Raw genomic sequence first — 17,330 nt, 5'->3', positions numbered from 1 at the left:
CTATACCAGAGGCCAACGACGACCTGAAGATCAGAGCCAGAGGCTCTGCAATCACTTCTCTTGCCTCCCAGAGAATCCTTGGATAAATCCCATCCGGACCAGGGGATTTATCTATTTTCAGACCCTCCAGAATATCCTGCACATCCTCCTTATCAACTGTAATACTGTCTATTCTACTCCCTTGCAACCCAGTGTCCTCCTCAGCTATATTCATGTCCCCTTGCGTGAACACCGAAGAGAAATATTGGTTCAATGCTTCACCAATCTCCTCCGGTTCCACACATAACTTCCCTCTGCCATCTATAACTGGCCCTAAACTTGCCCTAACCAACCTTCTGTTCTTGACATACCTATAGAACGCCTTAGGATTCTCTTTAACCCTATCCGCCAAAGTCTTCTCATGTCCCCTTTTAGCCCTTCTAAGCTCGCTCTTCAACTCCCTCTTAGCCAATCTAAAGCTTTCTAGTGCACTACCCGAGTGCTCACGTCTCATCCGAACATAAGCCTCCTTTTTCTTTTTAACCAACAAAGAAACTTTTTTGGTGCACCACGGTTCCCTAGCCCTACCAATTCCTCCTTGCCTGACAGGGACATACCTATCACAGACTCGCAGTAGCTGCTCCTTGAAAAAACTCCACATGTCGGACGTTCCCAGTCCCTGTAATCTCCTAGTCCAACCTATGTTTCCTAATTCTCTCCTAATAGCCTCATAATTACCCTTCCCCCAGCTAAAACCACTGGCCCGAGGTTCATGGACTTCATTTTGAACACCTCCATCCATTTTAAATGGGTATCCACCAGCAAAAGGAACATTGAGCCCATAAAAGGGCCAACATAATCTATGTGAACTCTCACCCATGACCGACCTGTCCATTTCCAAGGGTGCAATGGGGCTGTAGCAGGTAACTTCTGCTGTAATTGTCACTGGTCACATTGTTTCCCAATTCCTTCTATATCAGCATTGATGCCAGGTCACCAGTTAGTATATAACAAACTATGACAGTTTATTTACAAGCAGATAAATATACAGAGAACTTTCAGGATGTTAACACTTCAAATCTAGGATCTACTCTGGCTGCAAAAACCTGCACTCTGCACCAAGATCCCTGGGCTCATTCCCCATTGGGCAATTGGGTCACATGACCTTCCTGGTGTACACCCCTTAAAAGGGCCAGTTACTACAAATGGGTACTTGGTAAAGTAGTCGATGATGATAATGAAGTCAGTGCCATGGACATGAAAGAGGTCAGGTGCAATTTTGGACAAAGTATAGGTAGGAACTTCATATGGAATCAATGGTGGTTTGTGCTAATTGGCATATGCTCTTGACTTGTCTCACACTTGACGACAACTTCAATGTTATTGCTCATACTCAGCCAGTAGACTGTTATTCTTGTATATAGGTGAGAAGTCAGCTTCAAAAGTGACCAATATATTGGAACAAAGTGGAGCTTAACGGCAAGTGCTAGATAAATAGTGGAGGGAGGATTTAATTTAACTTATTATTGTTTATATGTTAAACATCAGGTCATTTTTGATGTTTGGTATTTTTACATTTCAAAAACCAGTCCAATGTGTGCCCATGTGTGAATGAGTGATGATATCTAAATTTCCCTCGAGACTGTGGTGTGAATCATGCGTCCCCTGCTCTTTGCGTCATCATGAACATCATCGTCACATTTTGGTTTGTCAGTCACCTCATATATATGTTTCTGTCAGCATACCAGATGGTCATTCTTATTGCTTGAAGGTACCTGTTGTGTGCAGTCTATTTCGATCAGTGCACAGCTCTTTACAGCTGCATCAGCCTTTGCTCTAATGCACTTCAGTTGCCAATGGACCTTTCTGCCACGTGCTTTGCAGAATTGCTGGAAAACTGGGCACTTCCTTCATATAGAAGGCCACACCTTCCACCCATCTTGGGTCTTTCTGTGATGTGTCAACAACTGGAGTTCTGCTCAGGGCCTGTGAGCTCTGCTGCTTTGTACTTACTTAAATGGAAACAGATCAATGATTGTTGGTATATAATTAATTCACTTTTGTAAATTGGAATGAATATTACACTTTAGTTCCAAGCACACTGAGCTAACATTGCTGAAAAAAATACAGTGACTAATAAATGAATGGACCAGACAAAGCATCTGCAAACAATGTGTAATAATCTTGTATCAATTTGATCCAGACATACAGCTTTAGAAGTTTAAAAATGCCTCAAAGATCCTGCTTCATAACAGATTCGTATATAGGTGAGAAGTCAGCTTCAGAAGTGACCAATATATTGGAACAAAGTGGAGCTTAATGGCAAGTGCTGGATAAATAGTGGAGGGAGGATTTAATTTAACTTATTATTGTTTATATGTTAAACATCATCTCACTTTTGATGTTTGATATTTTTATATTTCAAAAACCAGTTGGCAGGACGGACTTCAGAATTTTCCTAAATTTTCTTTTGCACATTGAAGGAAATAGTCACAGTATGTTTTCCTAACAGAAAAAAGCTGCAGAATGTTATTCTAATATTTAATTTCAGGGGCAGGAGCTCATTGTGATTCCTCACATATGGGCTCCTTTTAACTTTGCCTGTAATGAGTGCAGTATGTTTGTTGCACATGGCTGGGAATTCGCTTTCGAGTTTTCAATGTTATTGTAGGCATTAAAAATGTTGGCCAGAATTTTACCTTTGAAATGTCGCTCCTTTACAGGAGGGTTGAGGTGTTAAAGTCTGGATCACGATCAAGCCCTGAAGAAACTGCCACATGTCTCCCCTCCAAATGATGAGCGACACGGTGGCACAGTGGTTAGCACTGCTGCCTCACAGCGCCAGGGACCCAGGTTTGATTCCCGGCTTGGGCCACTGTCTGTGTGGAGTTTGCATGTTCTCCCCGTGTCTGCATGGGTTTCCTCCAGGTGCTTCGGTTTCCTCCCACAGTCTGAAAGACGTGCTGGTTAGGTGCATTGACCCGAACAGGTGCCGGAGAGTGGCAACTAGGAGAATTCATTGCAGTGTTAATGTAAGCCTTACTTGTGACTAATAAATACACTTTACTTTCCTTTACAAAATCTGATAACTGCCTACTTTACATCTGATTCAATACATTTAAATCAGTAGGGGGAAGGCAGAGGCAGGGGTCGGGGAGAAGGGTGGTGGTAAGGGGTTGGTCGGGGGGTGGCAAGGGAGCAATATTTTGGGATGGCCATAATATCCCTTCAATTGTTCCCAACAAATGTCCTAAATCCAAAATGCAAAATGTAAATGCAATATGAGCTCAACAAAGTGAAGCCTTGAGATGGATAAAACGTACAGGATGTTGTTTTTTTTAACCGAACAGCGTCTTATTATAAGTTTCACAGGACAGTTAGCTTTGGTATTTTATGCAATGCCACTGCACTGAAGAGGTTTCCTCACATTAAAGCGAGTATGGGACAAATTAAAATTTGGCATTGAGGAAAAGGATTTCCGAATGGGAGGTCTTCTATTCCTGTGTTATGAAGAGGAAGGAGATAAAGAAATGAAATAGGCTTGATCAGAGAAACTTCAAGTAATGCACCACAGAAGACATTTGTTTCCAAACCAGTTAGACTCATTTCATGGAGTTTGCAGATCTCCAATTCTGTAGTGATTTTCCTGACCTGCAATGCCTTAAAGGGCTGTGTTTCTCTCTGGAGGTTAATGGGGAATTATGCCAACTGCTCGATACATAGCTCATTGCTGTAATGAGGCCTGTAACTTTATCTGTAGCAGTGAACATACCCGCTTCCTTGAATATTTTTGCCACTGCGTCTTTCCAGGTCAGTGCTGCCCAAAATATTTCCTAATACTGCCCCATTTTAACATTTGAAAATTAAGGCGATTCCAGACACCAGCCAAAACAAAATAGCAATGCACTAGTGCACTAACATTCAGTATATAATTCTTAAAGTTTGCATATTATAAATCAACGCATGGTATAAATGTGAAAGTCTGTGATAAAATCTGGGTCCTCAGTGACTTCCGCCAGTTGCTAAATTTGCGTCCTCTTCCATCACTGCTGCTTCAAGAAGTTGCTGCGGGAAACCTCTGACATACTTAAATAGATAGATAGTTACGTCACAGCACCCAATGAGAGCCAGCACAGCCAATCAGAGTGTCCAATGCTGGGTGTTCATCTTGTGATTGGTTAATTCCCACTGCTGGGACAATATGTGGTGGTGGGAGAATAACGTTATTTTATTTGTCATGATCCCACTTGATGTTTCTGTGATCCCAATTGGAGTCATGACCCACAACTGTTGTTTTAGATAGCCTCAGGTAACATTCTTCTAAAGGTCAGACAGTACTAGTTGCCACAGGATAAGGGTGGTCACTAATGCATCACTTAAATGGAGTTTTCGATTACATTCTTAAATGAATCTGTAAAGCAAAGAAAATGAGCAGTCTGGGACTGCAAACTGGTAGAATTCCCATAGATGCAGTGAGCGTTTGGTGGAAGACATGTTGCTTTAAATGCCCAATATGACTCGCCCCTCAATTTTATTAGCAGGAAAATACTTCACTCTATTACTTTATGATGCCAGCTATCTTAACTTGGATGCTTTGCTGAGCACCTTCGGTTTGCACGCAGTCAGGACCCTGACCTCCAGTTGCTTGCCATTTTAACACACAATCCTGCTCCCATGCCCACTTGTCTGTCCTTGGCTTGCTGCAATGTTCCAGTGAAGCTCAATGCAAACTGGAGGAACAGCATCTCATCTTCTGGCTAGGCACTTTACAACCTTCCGGTCTCAACATCAAATTCAACAACTTCAGATAATTTGCTCTACCCCATCTTGGCCCCTTTTGTTTTCATTCCATTTTGTTTAATTTTTTAGTGTTATCTACCTTTCATTTCTTTGTCTTTCTTCATTTTCCTTGCCCCCCACTCTTTCCCCCTACTTCATCGCCCCTCCCTTCCCTTTTCTCCCCCTGCTTCCCCTTTTCTACATTCTACCTCTGTCCCATTCCCACCCCCCCCTCAACATTTTCATCTGTCACAGCTTACAGCTTCTTTGCCATTTGGCCATTCACACCCTTTATTCTCTTTCTGGACAGCTATTAGCAATCTTTTCCCCTGGTTTCTATGTCTGTGACTCATCCTTCATTCTCTCACCCTGCAGTATAAATATTTCCCACTTTCTATGCCTTTTAGCTTTGACAAAGGGTCATCCGGACTCGTAACATCAGCTCTTTTCTCTCCTTACAGATGCTGCCAGACCTGCTGAGATTTTCCAGCGTTTTCTCTTTTAACCTGGATGTTACCTCTTTCTAGCAAGGATGCCATTAGTATGAAAGCTGTAGACAGCAGTTGATTATTTCTCTCAGTATTTCTGGTTTTATGTACTAGAAATAGAAAAATAGAAACCAACAACATCAGTTCATCTTCAGGAATTTTGTAACCTTTTTACAGAAAGCTCCTTTCTTTCAATTCACCATAGCCCAAAATGAAGGCACAGGTTAGAGTTGACACTGTCAAACTGAATGTGAAATTCTACCATGATATGATCACTCTTGCCTGGAGGATCCTTTACAATCATGGCATGGTAGCACAGTGGTTAGCACTGCTGCTTCACAGCTCCAGGGACCTGGGTTCGATTCCCGGCTTGGGTCACTGTCTGTGTGGAGTTTGCACATTCTTCCTGTGTCTGCGTGGGTTTCCTCGGGGTGCTCTGGTTTCCTCCCACAGTCCAAAGATGTGCGGGTTAGATTAATTGGCCATGCTAAATTGCCACTTAGTGTCCCGGGATGCGTGGATTAGCGGGTAAATATATGGGGATAGGGCCTGGGTGGGATTGTGGTCAGTGCAGACCCGATGGGCTGAATGGCCCCTTTCTGCACTGTAGGGTTTCTATGATTTCTATGACAATCAGGTCTTTAATGAACTCTGCCTCATTATACATTACCAGGTCCAAAATAGCCTGAGAAACTGTCCTGAATCTAATCACTCATCCTTTAGGCTATCTTTGCAAATTTGATTTGTTTAATCGATGTGAAAATTAAAGTCACTTGTGATTATTGCAGTACTTTTCTTTTAAACCCCTATTATCACTTGCTTACTTCATGCAAGACTTGACTGCAGTTTAAATTCCCAAGCTTATAATCTGTGGGTTATTTTCAGCCCATGTTCACCATTAGAGAGAACGGCGATGCAGGCTGAAAATCCGGAGAGAATCGAGAAACGCGATTCTCTCTGGTGAGATCACATTTCGTGTTTTTCTTCACCTCTTGCCGATGACGTTGCAAGGTTCACACTCACAAAGAGCGAGAACCTCATTTTCATGTATTGAATAAATTTTAATTTAATTATCATGCCCCCACCATATTTTCCCCCCTCGCCGTATTTTCACACATCGCCGTATTTTCAAAGCTTGCCAACATGACAAGTTTACCCAGATGTAAACCTGTCGAGAAATCCCTCTGGGGGCGCAAAGGTGAGCATAGCCTCTGGCAAAGAGGGACAAGCCCGGGCACTAAACCCTGGCGCCACCCCGTGACACAGGTTGGCACAGTGCCAACCTCACAGTGCCAACCTGTGCCAAACACACAGCTGACACACATTTAAATTGCACTAGCTGCCTTGGTGGGATTTAAACATGTGTCCCCAGAGCATTATGTGGAGATGCCGGCATTGGACTGGGGTAAGCACAGTAAGAAGTCTCACAACACCAGGTTAAAGTCCAACAGGTTTATTTGGTAGCAAATAAACCTGTTGGACTTTAACCTGGTGTTGTGAGACTTCTTACTGTGCTTCCCCAGAGCATTAGCCAGGGCTTCTCAATTATTAGTCCAGTGACATTGCATACCACCTCTCCAATCAGTTTGATACAACTGAGTGGCTTGCTGAGCAATTTCAGAGAATTTGCCCTGCTTTTTCTGGACAGGACAAACCTGACTGTTTTTCCACTCTGTTTTGTAGAAGCTAATGCTGTAGCTGTACTGGAACAACTTGGCTAGGGGCACAGCTAGCTTTGGAGTGTGAATCTTCAGCATGGGCTGGAATGTTGTCAGGAGCCTTTGCCACATCCACTGCCTTCACCCATTTCTTAATGTCACATGGATTGGATTGAATCGAATTGAAGACTGGCATCTGTGATGTTGGGGATGTGAGGAGGAGGCCGAGATGTATCAGTTGAACATTATTGCTGTGCTGGGCTCCCCCTCCAATGAGGATGGGGATATTTGTGGAGCCTCCTCCTCCAGTTGGTTGTTTAATTGACAATTGGATGTGACTGACTGCAGATTTTTGATCTGATTTGTTGGTTTTGAAATCACTTAGCTCTGGCTATCACATGTTGCTTCCACCGTTTTGCATGCAAGTAGTCTTGTGTTATAGTTTTACCAGGCACCTGGTGCTGCTTCTGGCATGCCCTGCTGCCCTTCTCATTGAACTAAGGTTGATTCCCTAGATTGATAGCAATGATAGAGTTATGAACTGTGGTTCCACTGCTGCTGATGGCCCACAGTGCCTCATTGATATGCAGTTCAGAGCTGCTTGATATCTTCTGTATCTGTCTCATTTAGAATGGTGTTAGTATCACACAACACGATGGAAGGTATGCTCGGTGTGAAAAAAGAACTTCATCTTCACAAGGACTGTGCGCTGGTCACTCATATCAATATGAGTGGTATGGATAATAATGACAGTAATGGATAGATGCATCTGTCACACGTAGGCTTACATTAACATTGCAATGAAAAAAATCCCCTAGTCGCCAAACTCCGGCTTCTGTTCGGTTATACTGAGGGAGAATTTAGCATGGCCAATGCATCTAACCAGCACGTCCTTTGGACTGTGGGAGGAAACAGGAGCCCGTAGGAAGAATGTATAGACTCCGCGCAGACAGTCACCCAAGCCAGAAATCGAACCCAGGTCCCTGGGACTGTGGGGCAGCAGTGCTAACCAATTAAAAAATTGAATTAACTAAATTGAACTAAAATTCCACCTTTGTGGGATTTCAATCTTTATCACCACAGCTTTCATTTGGGGATAACTAGCCCAGTGATATTGCCACAATGTGACTGTTTCCCTACTTTTTTGAGTTAGATAACTCTTCCTTGGATTATATATTGTGTACTTATATGTAAATTTGACACACCTATTTTGCTGCCAATATTCCATCATGCAAGCCCCGTAAAATTCATTGGGGTCCATTTTGACTTTTGGATAACCCCACTCTGTGATGAAACAGTCCCTGCCTTTTAAGGACCCAGCCATGTTTAAACCTGAAATAATTAAACTGTGGGGAATCAAAACCAGTGTTCCAGTGCCGCTCGCCAGTTGAAGTTTCAGGAAGATCCACAGAGGGAGAGGTTGTCACATTTGTGGAGACTGGGGATTCCAGAATATGGCCCAGATTATTCTGTATTTCTAAAGATGGGAGTGATATTTAGAAAGCCCTTCTGAATTCTAAAGGTTATTTAGAATCTTCAAATAATCATTCGGTGTAGTCATAATTGTTTTGATCTGTTAGAACTAGGCTTTTTTTAATAGAATAAACATCTTGGAGGAACTTTCTTCCTAACTGCACTCTAAACTTGCTGAGACCTTGACCGGAATTTCAGGAAAATGGGACAATGAGGCCTACCAATGCTTCACAGCCGTGATCACAATTCCCCACACTCACCGCACCCCACCCCCACCGTCTTCCTCTTCCTGCTCATTGCATGCGAAAGTCGGAACCTATATCCCAAAGCATTTTTCTTCTTTCCTCCAGTGTTGCTACTAATTTCCAGAACTATCTCAGGATGCAGTGGTAAATGCCCTGAGATGCAAAAGGGATAATGATCTTGTAGTGAATTAATCTCTCTGCATTTTGTTCTCAGTAAAGACCTCTACTAAGGCCTGCACTGTGCCTTAGTTTCCCACTTTTGGGAAAATAAATCTGCCCCTTTTAAGGTGGGCAAAGTTCCCACAATTCATACTTAATGAGGCCCAAATCGGGAACATGACATGGAGTTGAGGCTGATATAAAAGGGTGGACGGAAGTCCTGGATTGGCAGGTCTTCATCCCGAAGATAAGAATCACACCACCACAGTTTCTGGGTCTTACTGTGAATGCGCCATGTTTTATCTGGTATTCAAAATAGGCTAGGGTTAAACTTCATTTGAAGTTTTCACCTATATTAGTATCAGAATTCATTTTGTGCGAGGGATTGTGGTCCATCAATTATTTCTGCCAGCATTACAGATCAAGTGCAAAATCAGCTCCAAATGTACCTTGAGCTTTGGCATTCTATAGCAATATAACTAAACATCTGCATAAATTCAGTTGGCTATATGATTCATGAGGCAATAAAGCTTCAAAACTAAAAATAATCCCATTACCCAGGAATGTGCAATGGGTTACAGAAGACATGTCTTATGAATTCTGAATTAATTTATGAATTCCCATTCCAGTTACATATCAGGAATTAATCCATATATTTTAACTAACAGAAGATTATGGACTTTTGATTTTGGTAGGTGAGGGGGTGCAATTTAATATTTTGGCATTAAGTATTAACCATTCCCAGATTGAGAACACCACACAACTGAAGTAACATTGCTTATTATTCATACACATACCCCAGTGCCATACATTAATGTTTTGACTCTTTGCCAAAGAGAAAAACTATTTCTGAATGACCATTTTTAGTGAGTCCATGTGACGAGTAGAAGGAGCTATCGGCTGGTTATCAAAGCTTTCCAGAATTTGTTATCCAGTTCTGATATTCTAATGCACATTATTGCTAATTACTCATCTATTGTCAGCATCAACTGAATGGGAACATGAAAGGAAACAAAAACAAATTAAATTAGTGCCTGCCAAATTAACTTACTGATGATCAGCTGCACTTGTTTACACATCTACCAGAAGAAAACTTGGCATAAAGAAATAAAGGGGGGAATTCTCCCGTCCTGCCCGCCACGGGAATTGTAGTGGGCGTTGGGGGTGACAGACCATGCAAAGGTCCAGTGACCTCGGGCGGGATTCTCTGATTTTGGGGCAAGAACGGCCAGAGAATCCCAATCAAAGAGCTTTGTACAGACTGATTGTTAAGAATGTTCATATCTCATATTTCCAGTTTGTTGTAGCTGTAGCCCAGGTGGGCAAATGTAATGAGTTACAAAAGTATATAGCTCTCAGTTTGATTCCAGGAAATTCACATAATTTCTTTCTTCTACATAAAGAACAAATTCTGTTTGCAAAAAAACCTTATTCTGCAGCATTTCTTGCCTTTACATTTGATATAAATTAGAATATGTTATAATGAGGGAAGCCAGATTATTATTTATGTGCATTAAGTGGGATCGTTACAAATATTTCCCTATTATTTGAAAGAGAAAAGCAAAGAAACATTGTAAGTGAGAGTTATTTAAAAAATGTCAAAAACAATTCACTTCACCTTAGAAAAAATGACATCCATTTGTTACACAGATGGCTTTGTCAGGGTGATAGGCTACATATTTGTTGGCTGTAAGACTTTAAAGAAAATTGTGATTAAAGACAGATGTCTGCATTTAATTGAGACTTTGAACATGATTCCAAGCACCATGAACCATCCTACATAAATATCTGAGTAGTTTTGCCATGACTTATTAAGAGTGATTGTCCATACTGCTGATGGGGGTGAGGGGAAGCACACAGCAAGATGTAGTGGGCATCCTGCCTAAAATTTCCCACCAATTTCCTGCAATGTGCAACCAGCAGGCTGGGCTGCCTATCAGCTATGTAAATTCCTGCTCTCAGTGTGCAGTGATTTAACTCTAGTGTTAGTTGTGGCTCAGTTGTTGTTCCCTTGCCTCTGAGTCACAAGGCTGTGAGTTCAAATCCCAGTGTTTAAGTCAGATCTTCCAGATCTGGAATAGATTGTGGATGTTGGAGATTTTTCAAGTAACACACATATCTACTGGTTGAAAATCACTTCCATTTTGTTCATGTGTGCTTAACTAGGTAGGAAGAGGAGAGGAGTGCCAGGTGATTATACTGGGGAGATGGATATGGATGCCGGAATAAACTGAGAGTATTAGAAATGAGAAGTACTTAGAAATTTGGAAGCACCCATTATTTTTTCCAGAATAGTGTGGCCCAAGGTATCATTGATGCTGGGCATCATTGACCCATTGTGGCACTAGGGCCCACTTCTGAAATTAGAGAGGATTGTGGAAAAAAAAATCAGAGTCATAGTGTCATATAGTCATAGAGGTTTACAGCACGGAAACAGGCCTTTTGGCCCAACTTGTCCATGCCACCCTTTTTTTAAAAAACCCCTAAGCTAATCACAATTGCCCGCATTTGGCCCATATCCCTCTATACCCATCGTACCCATGTAACTATCTAAATGCTTTTTAAAAGACAAAATTATACCCGCCTCTATTAATACCTCTGGCAGCTTGTTCCAGACACTCACCACCCTCTGTATGAAAAAGTTGCCCCATCTGGACACTTTTGTATCTCTCCCCTCTCACCTTAAAGCTATGCCCTCTAGTTTTAGACTCCCCTACCTTTGGGAAAAGATATTGACTATCTAGCTGATCTGTGCCCCTCATTATTTTATAGACCTCTATAAGATCACCCCTCAGCTTCCTACGCTCCAGAGAAAAAAGTCCCAGTCTATCCAGCCTCTCCTTATAACTCAATCCATCAAGTCCCGGTAGCATCCTAGTAAATCTTTTCTGCACTCTTTCTAGTTTAATAATATCCTTTCTATAATAGGGTGACGAGAATTGCACACAGTATTCCAAGTGTGGCCTTACTAATGTCTTGTACAACTTCAACAAGACATTCCAACTCCTCTATTCAATGTTCTGACCGATGAAACCAAGCATGCCGAATGCCTTCTTCACCACTCTGTCCACCTGTGACTCCACTTTCAAGGAGCTATGAACATGTACTCCTAGATCTCTTTGTTCTGTAACTCTCCCCAACACCCTACCATTAACTGAGTAAGTCCTGCCCTGGTTCAATCTACCAAAATGCATCACCTTGCATTTGTCTAAATTAAACTCCATCTGCCATTCGTCAGCCCACTGGCTCAATTGATCAAGATCCCATTGCAACTGGAGATAACTTTCTTCACTGTCCACTATGCTACCAATCTTAGTGTCATCTGCAAACTTATTAACCATGCCTCCTATATTCTCATCCAAATCATTAATATAAATGACACATAACAGTGGACACAGCACTGATCCCTTAGGCACACCGCTGGTCACAGGCCTCCAGTTTGAAAAACAATTCTCTACAACCACTCTCTGGCTTCTGTCAAGAAGCCAATTTTGTATCCATTTAGATACCTCACCCTGGATCCCATGAGATTTAACCTTATGCAACAACCTATTGTGCGGCACCTTGTCAAAGGCTTTGCTAAAGTCCATGTAGACAACATCAACTGCACTGCCCTCATCTACCCTTCAAAAAACTCAATCAAATTTGTGAGACATGATTTTTCACTCACAAAGCCATGCTGACTGTCTCTAATCAGTACTTGCATCTCTAAATGCCTGTAGTTCCTGTCTCTCAAAATACCTTCCAACAATTTACCCACCACAGATGTGAGGCTCACTGGCCTGTAGTTCCCAGTCTTTTCCCTGCAGCCCTTTTTAAACAAAGGCACAACATTTGCCACTCTCCAATCTTCAGGCACCTCACCCGTGACTATCGACTATCTCGGCTAGGGGACCCGCAATTTCCTCCCTAGCCTCCCACAATGTCCTGGGATACACTTCCGACTGTTGGTTACTATTTCAGCTAGTTTCAAGTAAGTGATGCTTCAATTAGACTGATCAAATGCTTTCAGGCATGATACCTGGTCACCTATTTTTATCGTTATACCAATGTGGCAGCAACACATTTATCAGCTCTAAATAAGAGCAGGGCCTGAATTTTGTGTCTGTGGGATGCGAGCACTCAGCGGGTCCAGAAGCTCGTGCAAAACCCGCTCCCGGCCGCAGACAGCCCTGGAGCACGATTTCACGCTGGCTGACCAATTACCAGCCAGCCAGCATGAAACAAGCATTGTGTGAAAGTCCGAGCACCGCTGGGGCGGGTGGGGGTGGGGGTTGGGGGTGGGGGGGGGGGGGGGGGGGGAGGCGGGAGTGGGGGGGGCATGGAAGAGGTGGCCACCAAGTAAAGGGAGGGTGTGGGCAGACATTTCCAGTATGCTCCTTCAGAGGCACAGCCACAGTGGAGCTGTCTCAGTGAGCTGCTGACCTGTGAAAAGCTATGCCACCAATGTCTGGCCAGCACAATCACAATGTGGAGATGCCGGCATTGGACTGGCGTAAACACAGTAAGAGTTTTAATGAAATGAACACCGCTCGACAATCACCAGGCAAGACTGTTCTCTTCCTGTGGGGGAGCACTTCAGCGGTCACGGGCATTCAGCCTCTGATCTTCGGGTAAGCGTTCTCCAAGGCGGCCTTCACGACACACGACAGCGCAGAGTCGCTGAGCAGAAACTGATAGCCAAGTTCCGCACACATGAGGACGGCCTAAACCGGGATCTTGGGTTTATGTCACACTATCAGTAACCCCCACAACTTGCCTGGACTTGCAGAATCTCACTGGCTGTCCTGTCTGGAGACAATACACATCTCTTTAACCTGTGCTTAATGCTCCCTCCACTCACATTGTCTGTATCTTTAAGACCTGATTGACTGTAGAGATTTGCATTCTAATCAGTATTCTGTAACTTGATTTTGTGTCTCTGTGCCCTGTTTGAGAGCAGATTTCCACTCCATCTGACAAAGGAGCAGCGCTCCGAAAGCTAATGGCATTTGCTACCAAATAAACCTGTTGGACTTTAACCTGGTGTTGTTAAAACTCTTACAGCACAATCATAGACATACCTCAATCTCTCAACACATTTGATTTGATTTGATTTATTATTGTCACATGTAATAGTATACAGTGAAAAGTATTGTTTCTTGCGCGCTATACTGACAAAGGATACCGTTCATAGAGAAGGAAAGGAGAGAATGCAGAATATAGTGTTACAGTCAAAGCTAGGATGTAGAGAAATATCAACTTAATATGAGGTAGGTCCATTCAAAAGTCTGATGGCAGCAGGGAAGAAGCTGTTCTTGAGTCGGTTGGTACGTGACCTCAGACTTTTGTATATTTTTCCCGACGGAAGAAGGTGGAAGAGAGAATGTCCGGGGTGAGTGGGGTCCTTGATTATGCTGGCTGCTTTTCCAAGGCAGCGGGAAGCGTAGACAGAGTCAATGGATGGGAGGTTGGTTTGCGTGAGGGACTGGTCTTCGTTCACAATCCTTTGTAATTTTTTGTGGTCTTGGGCAGAGGAGGAGCCATACCAAGCTGTGATACAACCAGAAAGAATGCTTTCTATGGTGCATCTGTCAAAGTTGGTGAGAGTCGTAGTGGACATGCTAAATTTCCTTTACTGCTCCCTCCACTCACATTGTCTGTATCTTTAAGACCTGGTTTTCTTTCCACCCTGGATGGAGGTTGCAGCTGAAACATAAAGACTATCTTGCCAATTGGCCTGCCCACAAACCATAAAGGTAGACGGGCAATGTAAAGTTCTGGTCACTTGGTGTTTAATTAATTTAAACTGGCTTCGCGATTGTCAGTGGGTACATTTCCAACTCTTGCTCACGCCCACTGACCAAAATATCATGCAAGTGCACAATGATGTCAGGATGTGTGCCCAACATCTTCTCACGCGATTTCACATGCTTCCAGGTCAGGCAATTGTCCAAACTTTGGATGTAAAATTCTGGCCCATGTTTTCTACCCACCACATTGGAGGCTTAGCTTTACTTATTCTTTCCTGAGATGAGGGTATCACTGGCAAGGCCAATATTTGTTTCCCATCCCTGCTTGTCCTTGAACTGGGTGGTTTGTTAGACAATTTCAGGGGGCAGTTAAGAGTCAACCACATTTGGGATCTAGAATCACATGTCAGCCAGTCCAGGTAAGGATGGCAAATTTCCTTCCCTGAACGGACATCAGTGAACCAGGTAGATTGTTATGACAATTGGTGATGGTTTAATGGTCACTATTACTGAGATTAACTTTATATTCCAGATTGCATTTACTGAATTTAAATTCCACCAGCTGCCATACTGGGATTTAAGCCCATGGCCCCAGAACACTAGCCCTGGGCCTTTGGATTGTCAGTTCCATGACATTACCGCTATGCCACCATCTCCTTATAATGCTGCTCTTTAATGCCTGAAAAACAAGCACAGCACAGCAATATCAGATTTCTAAGCCATTCCTTTCCAGTACTGCATGCACATTTGTAGTTGTGTAAATATGCTAGTGCCTTAAATCTGGCACAGAAGTTATGTATACTGTTCCCAGAAATTGTCAGCACTTTGAATCACGAACTATAACATTGAATTATTAAAATGCAGGTATTAAATGTGTTACATTTTCCTTACATGCAGTTAACTCACCATGTAGTTCCTTCTCAGTCCACTTCACTTCCAGAAAAATACACAGGAATGTTCACAATGGAATTCTGAAACCAAAACCTATCCCAAAGCTGAAAAGATGGAGACTGTGCAAATTTTGTGACTTCCTAAAAAAGCTGAAAGAAGCACATTTTGGACAAATTCATTTCAGTGTTGACCATATTCAGGACAATTGTGCTAATGTCTTAAATCTGGCATACAAAGTTATATTTTCTGTTCCCAGAAACTATCAGCGCTTTCAATCTGGAACAATAACACAAAATATTGTGGGAAGATCAGCAAATAACAGACTTGAACGTAGGCATTAAATTTAAGACAGATTTGGAAAACATGGTTTCATTTTCAGTCATTAACCCAAAAGTATCAGATTGTTTGGATTTACTTTTATATTTGCAATGAGAACTTTCACCTTGAGTATTGTTTTTAAAAGGCAACTCATCCACTAAAAGAAATGGATTGATTATTTGCAGGTACTGGCCGTATCTGGATGGATGATGTTGCCTGTACTGGAGCAGAGGACACAATTCTTCAATGCAAATTCTCAGGATGGGGAAAGAATAACTGTGGGCATGCGGAGGATGCAGGGGTAATCTGCAAGACTGACTGATTCAGAAAGGGAACCATTAAGCATTTAAAGGGCATCGTTCATTTTGAATGGTATTTGTTTCTGCTTTCATTTCTTTCCTATCGTTAAAATCTTACTAAAAGAAAACCTTTTCTTTCCTTTCCATAAGTTTATCATTTTTATGCCACAACATCCGTGGAAAGCAATTATATTCAAAAAAGTATTATGTGTGAAAAAGACAAGACCATTATTATAAATATAGTTACATAATTTGATAACCACATTTTATGCACTGAAGAATATGGGCCCTGATTTTATTTTGCATTTTGCTGGCATGATGTTGAAAAGCAGCAATAGCAGAAAATGCTGCTACTGTCATTTGTTCCCAAAGAGTGTGTTGGTGTTGCATTACAATGTGTATGTTGGGATGATCTGGGGTAGATTGGTACTCCGAGGCCGGAATTTTACCGCCCCGCCCTCCACGGGAATCGGAGCGGGTGAGGGGTGGAACATGGAAAGGTCCGTTGACCTTGGGCGGGATTTTATGGTTTTGGGACGAATGAGGCCGAAAAATCCCACCCTGAATGTCCAAACAAAATCTCATTAATTTGTTGTACCAATAATTTATTTTTTCCAAGATGTGTCTTCAAGTAATCCATTCATTAACAGTAGTTATGGTCTTACCCAGAGCACAATGGCACAATTTTGTTTAAGGATTAACTACATTTAGCTGTACAATAATTCAATATCCTGATCCTCAAACATATCTTTTCAGCAATGGGATGAAGCAAATTGCGTGTGGCTTCCTACGTGGCAAGTTCCTGCTCTTAACATGTTAGAACGTAAGAATAGGGAATAGACCATTCAGCCCCTCAATCCTGTTCCACCATTCAATTAGATCATAGCTGATCTCTGCCTCAATCACGATTACCTGTATTTATTCCATGAGCTGGATTTTACAGGGCACCAATACCTCCATCCCAATGACTAAAAGGTCAGTGGAGGAGCCCAGGTGAAGAATGGACATTAATAGAATGGAGGTGGGACTTTCACCCATCAGGGACACATACATCCCACCTCAGAGAGCTGCCAATCAATCAGAGGCCAGCAGCTCCCCAATAATGAGAATGATTGTTGCTGTTGGTACTGCACTTAGGTGATGATGGGGCATCCATCGCTGGCATCAGGGAGGGGGTTGGAGTTTGGGTTTGAGAGATCATGGAGGAAGTGGAACCTGGGGTGTGCATGGTGGGTGCAGATATACCTTGGGGCCTCTTCGATGGGCCCAGGTGGAATCTGCCCACTAGCTGCCACCAGCCCATGCAGGG

General features: G+C 42.6%; 1 protein-coding gene across 1 annotated transcript in view; it reads left to right on the top strand.

Annotated features, from left to right (window-relative positions):
* The window catches only part of LOC144493570 (scavenger receptor class A member 5-like), a 93,537-nt gene extending 77,303 nt beyond the window's left edge, over positions 1-16,234 (top strand). Inside the window, exon 9 of the mRNA XM_078212673.1 lies at positions 15,908-16,234. Coding sequence (XP_078068799.1) covers positions 15,908-16,044 — 137 coding nt within the window. The 3' untranslated portion in view covers positions 16,045-16,234. The remainder of the gene's footprint in view (positions 1-15,907) is intronic.
* Positions 16,235-17,330: the final 1,096 nt, after the last annotated feature.

This window comes from Mustelus asterias, chromosome 5, assembly GCF_964213995.1.
Source record: "Mustelus asterias chromosome 5, sMusAst1.hap1.1, whole genome shotgun sequence".
Classification (NCBI taxonomy): Eukaryota; Metazoa; Chordata; class Chondrichthyes; order Carcharhiniformes; family Triakidae; genus Mustelus; species Mustelus asterias.
Note: the sequence above shows the minus strand (reverse complement) of the source record. Positions and strands in the feature narration are given on the sequence as shown.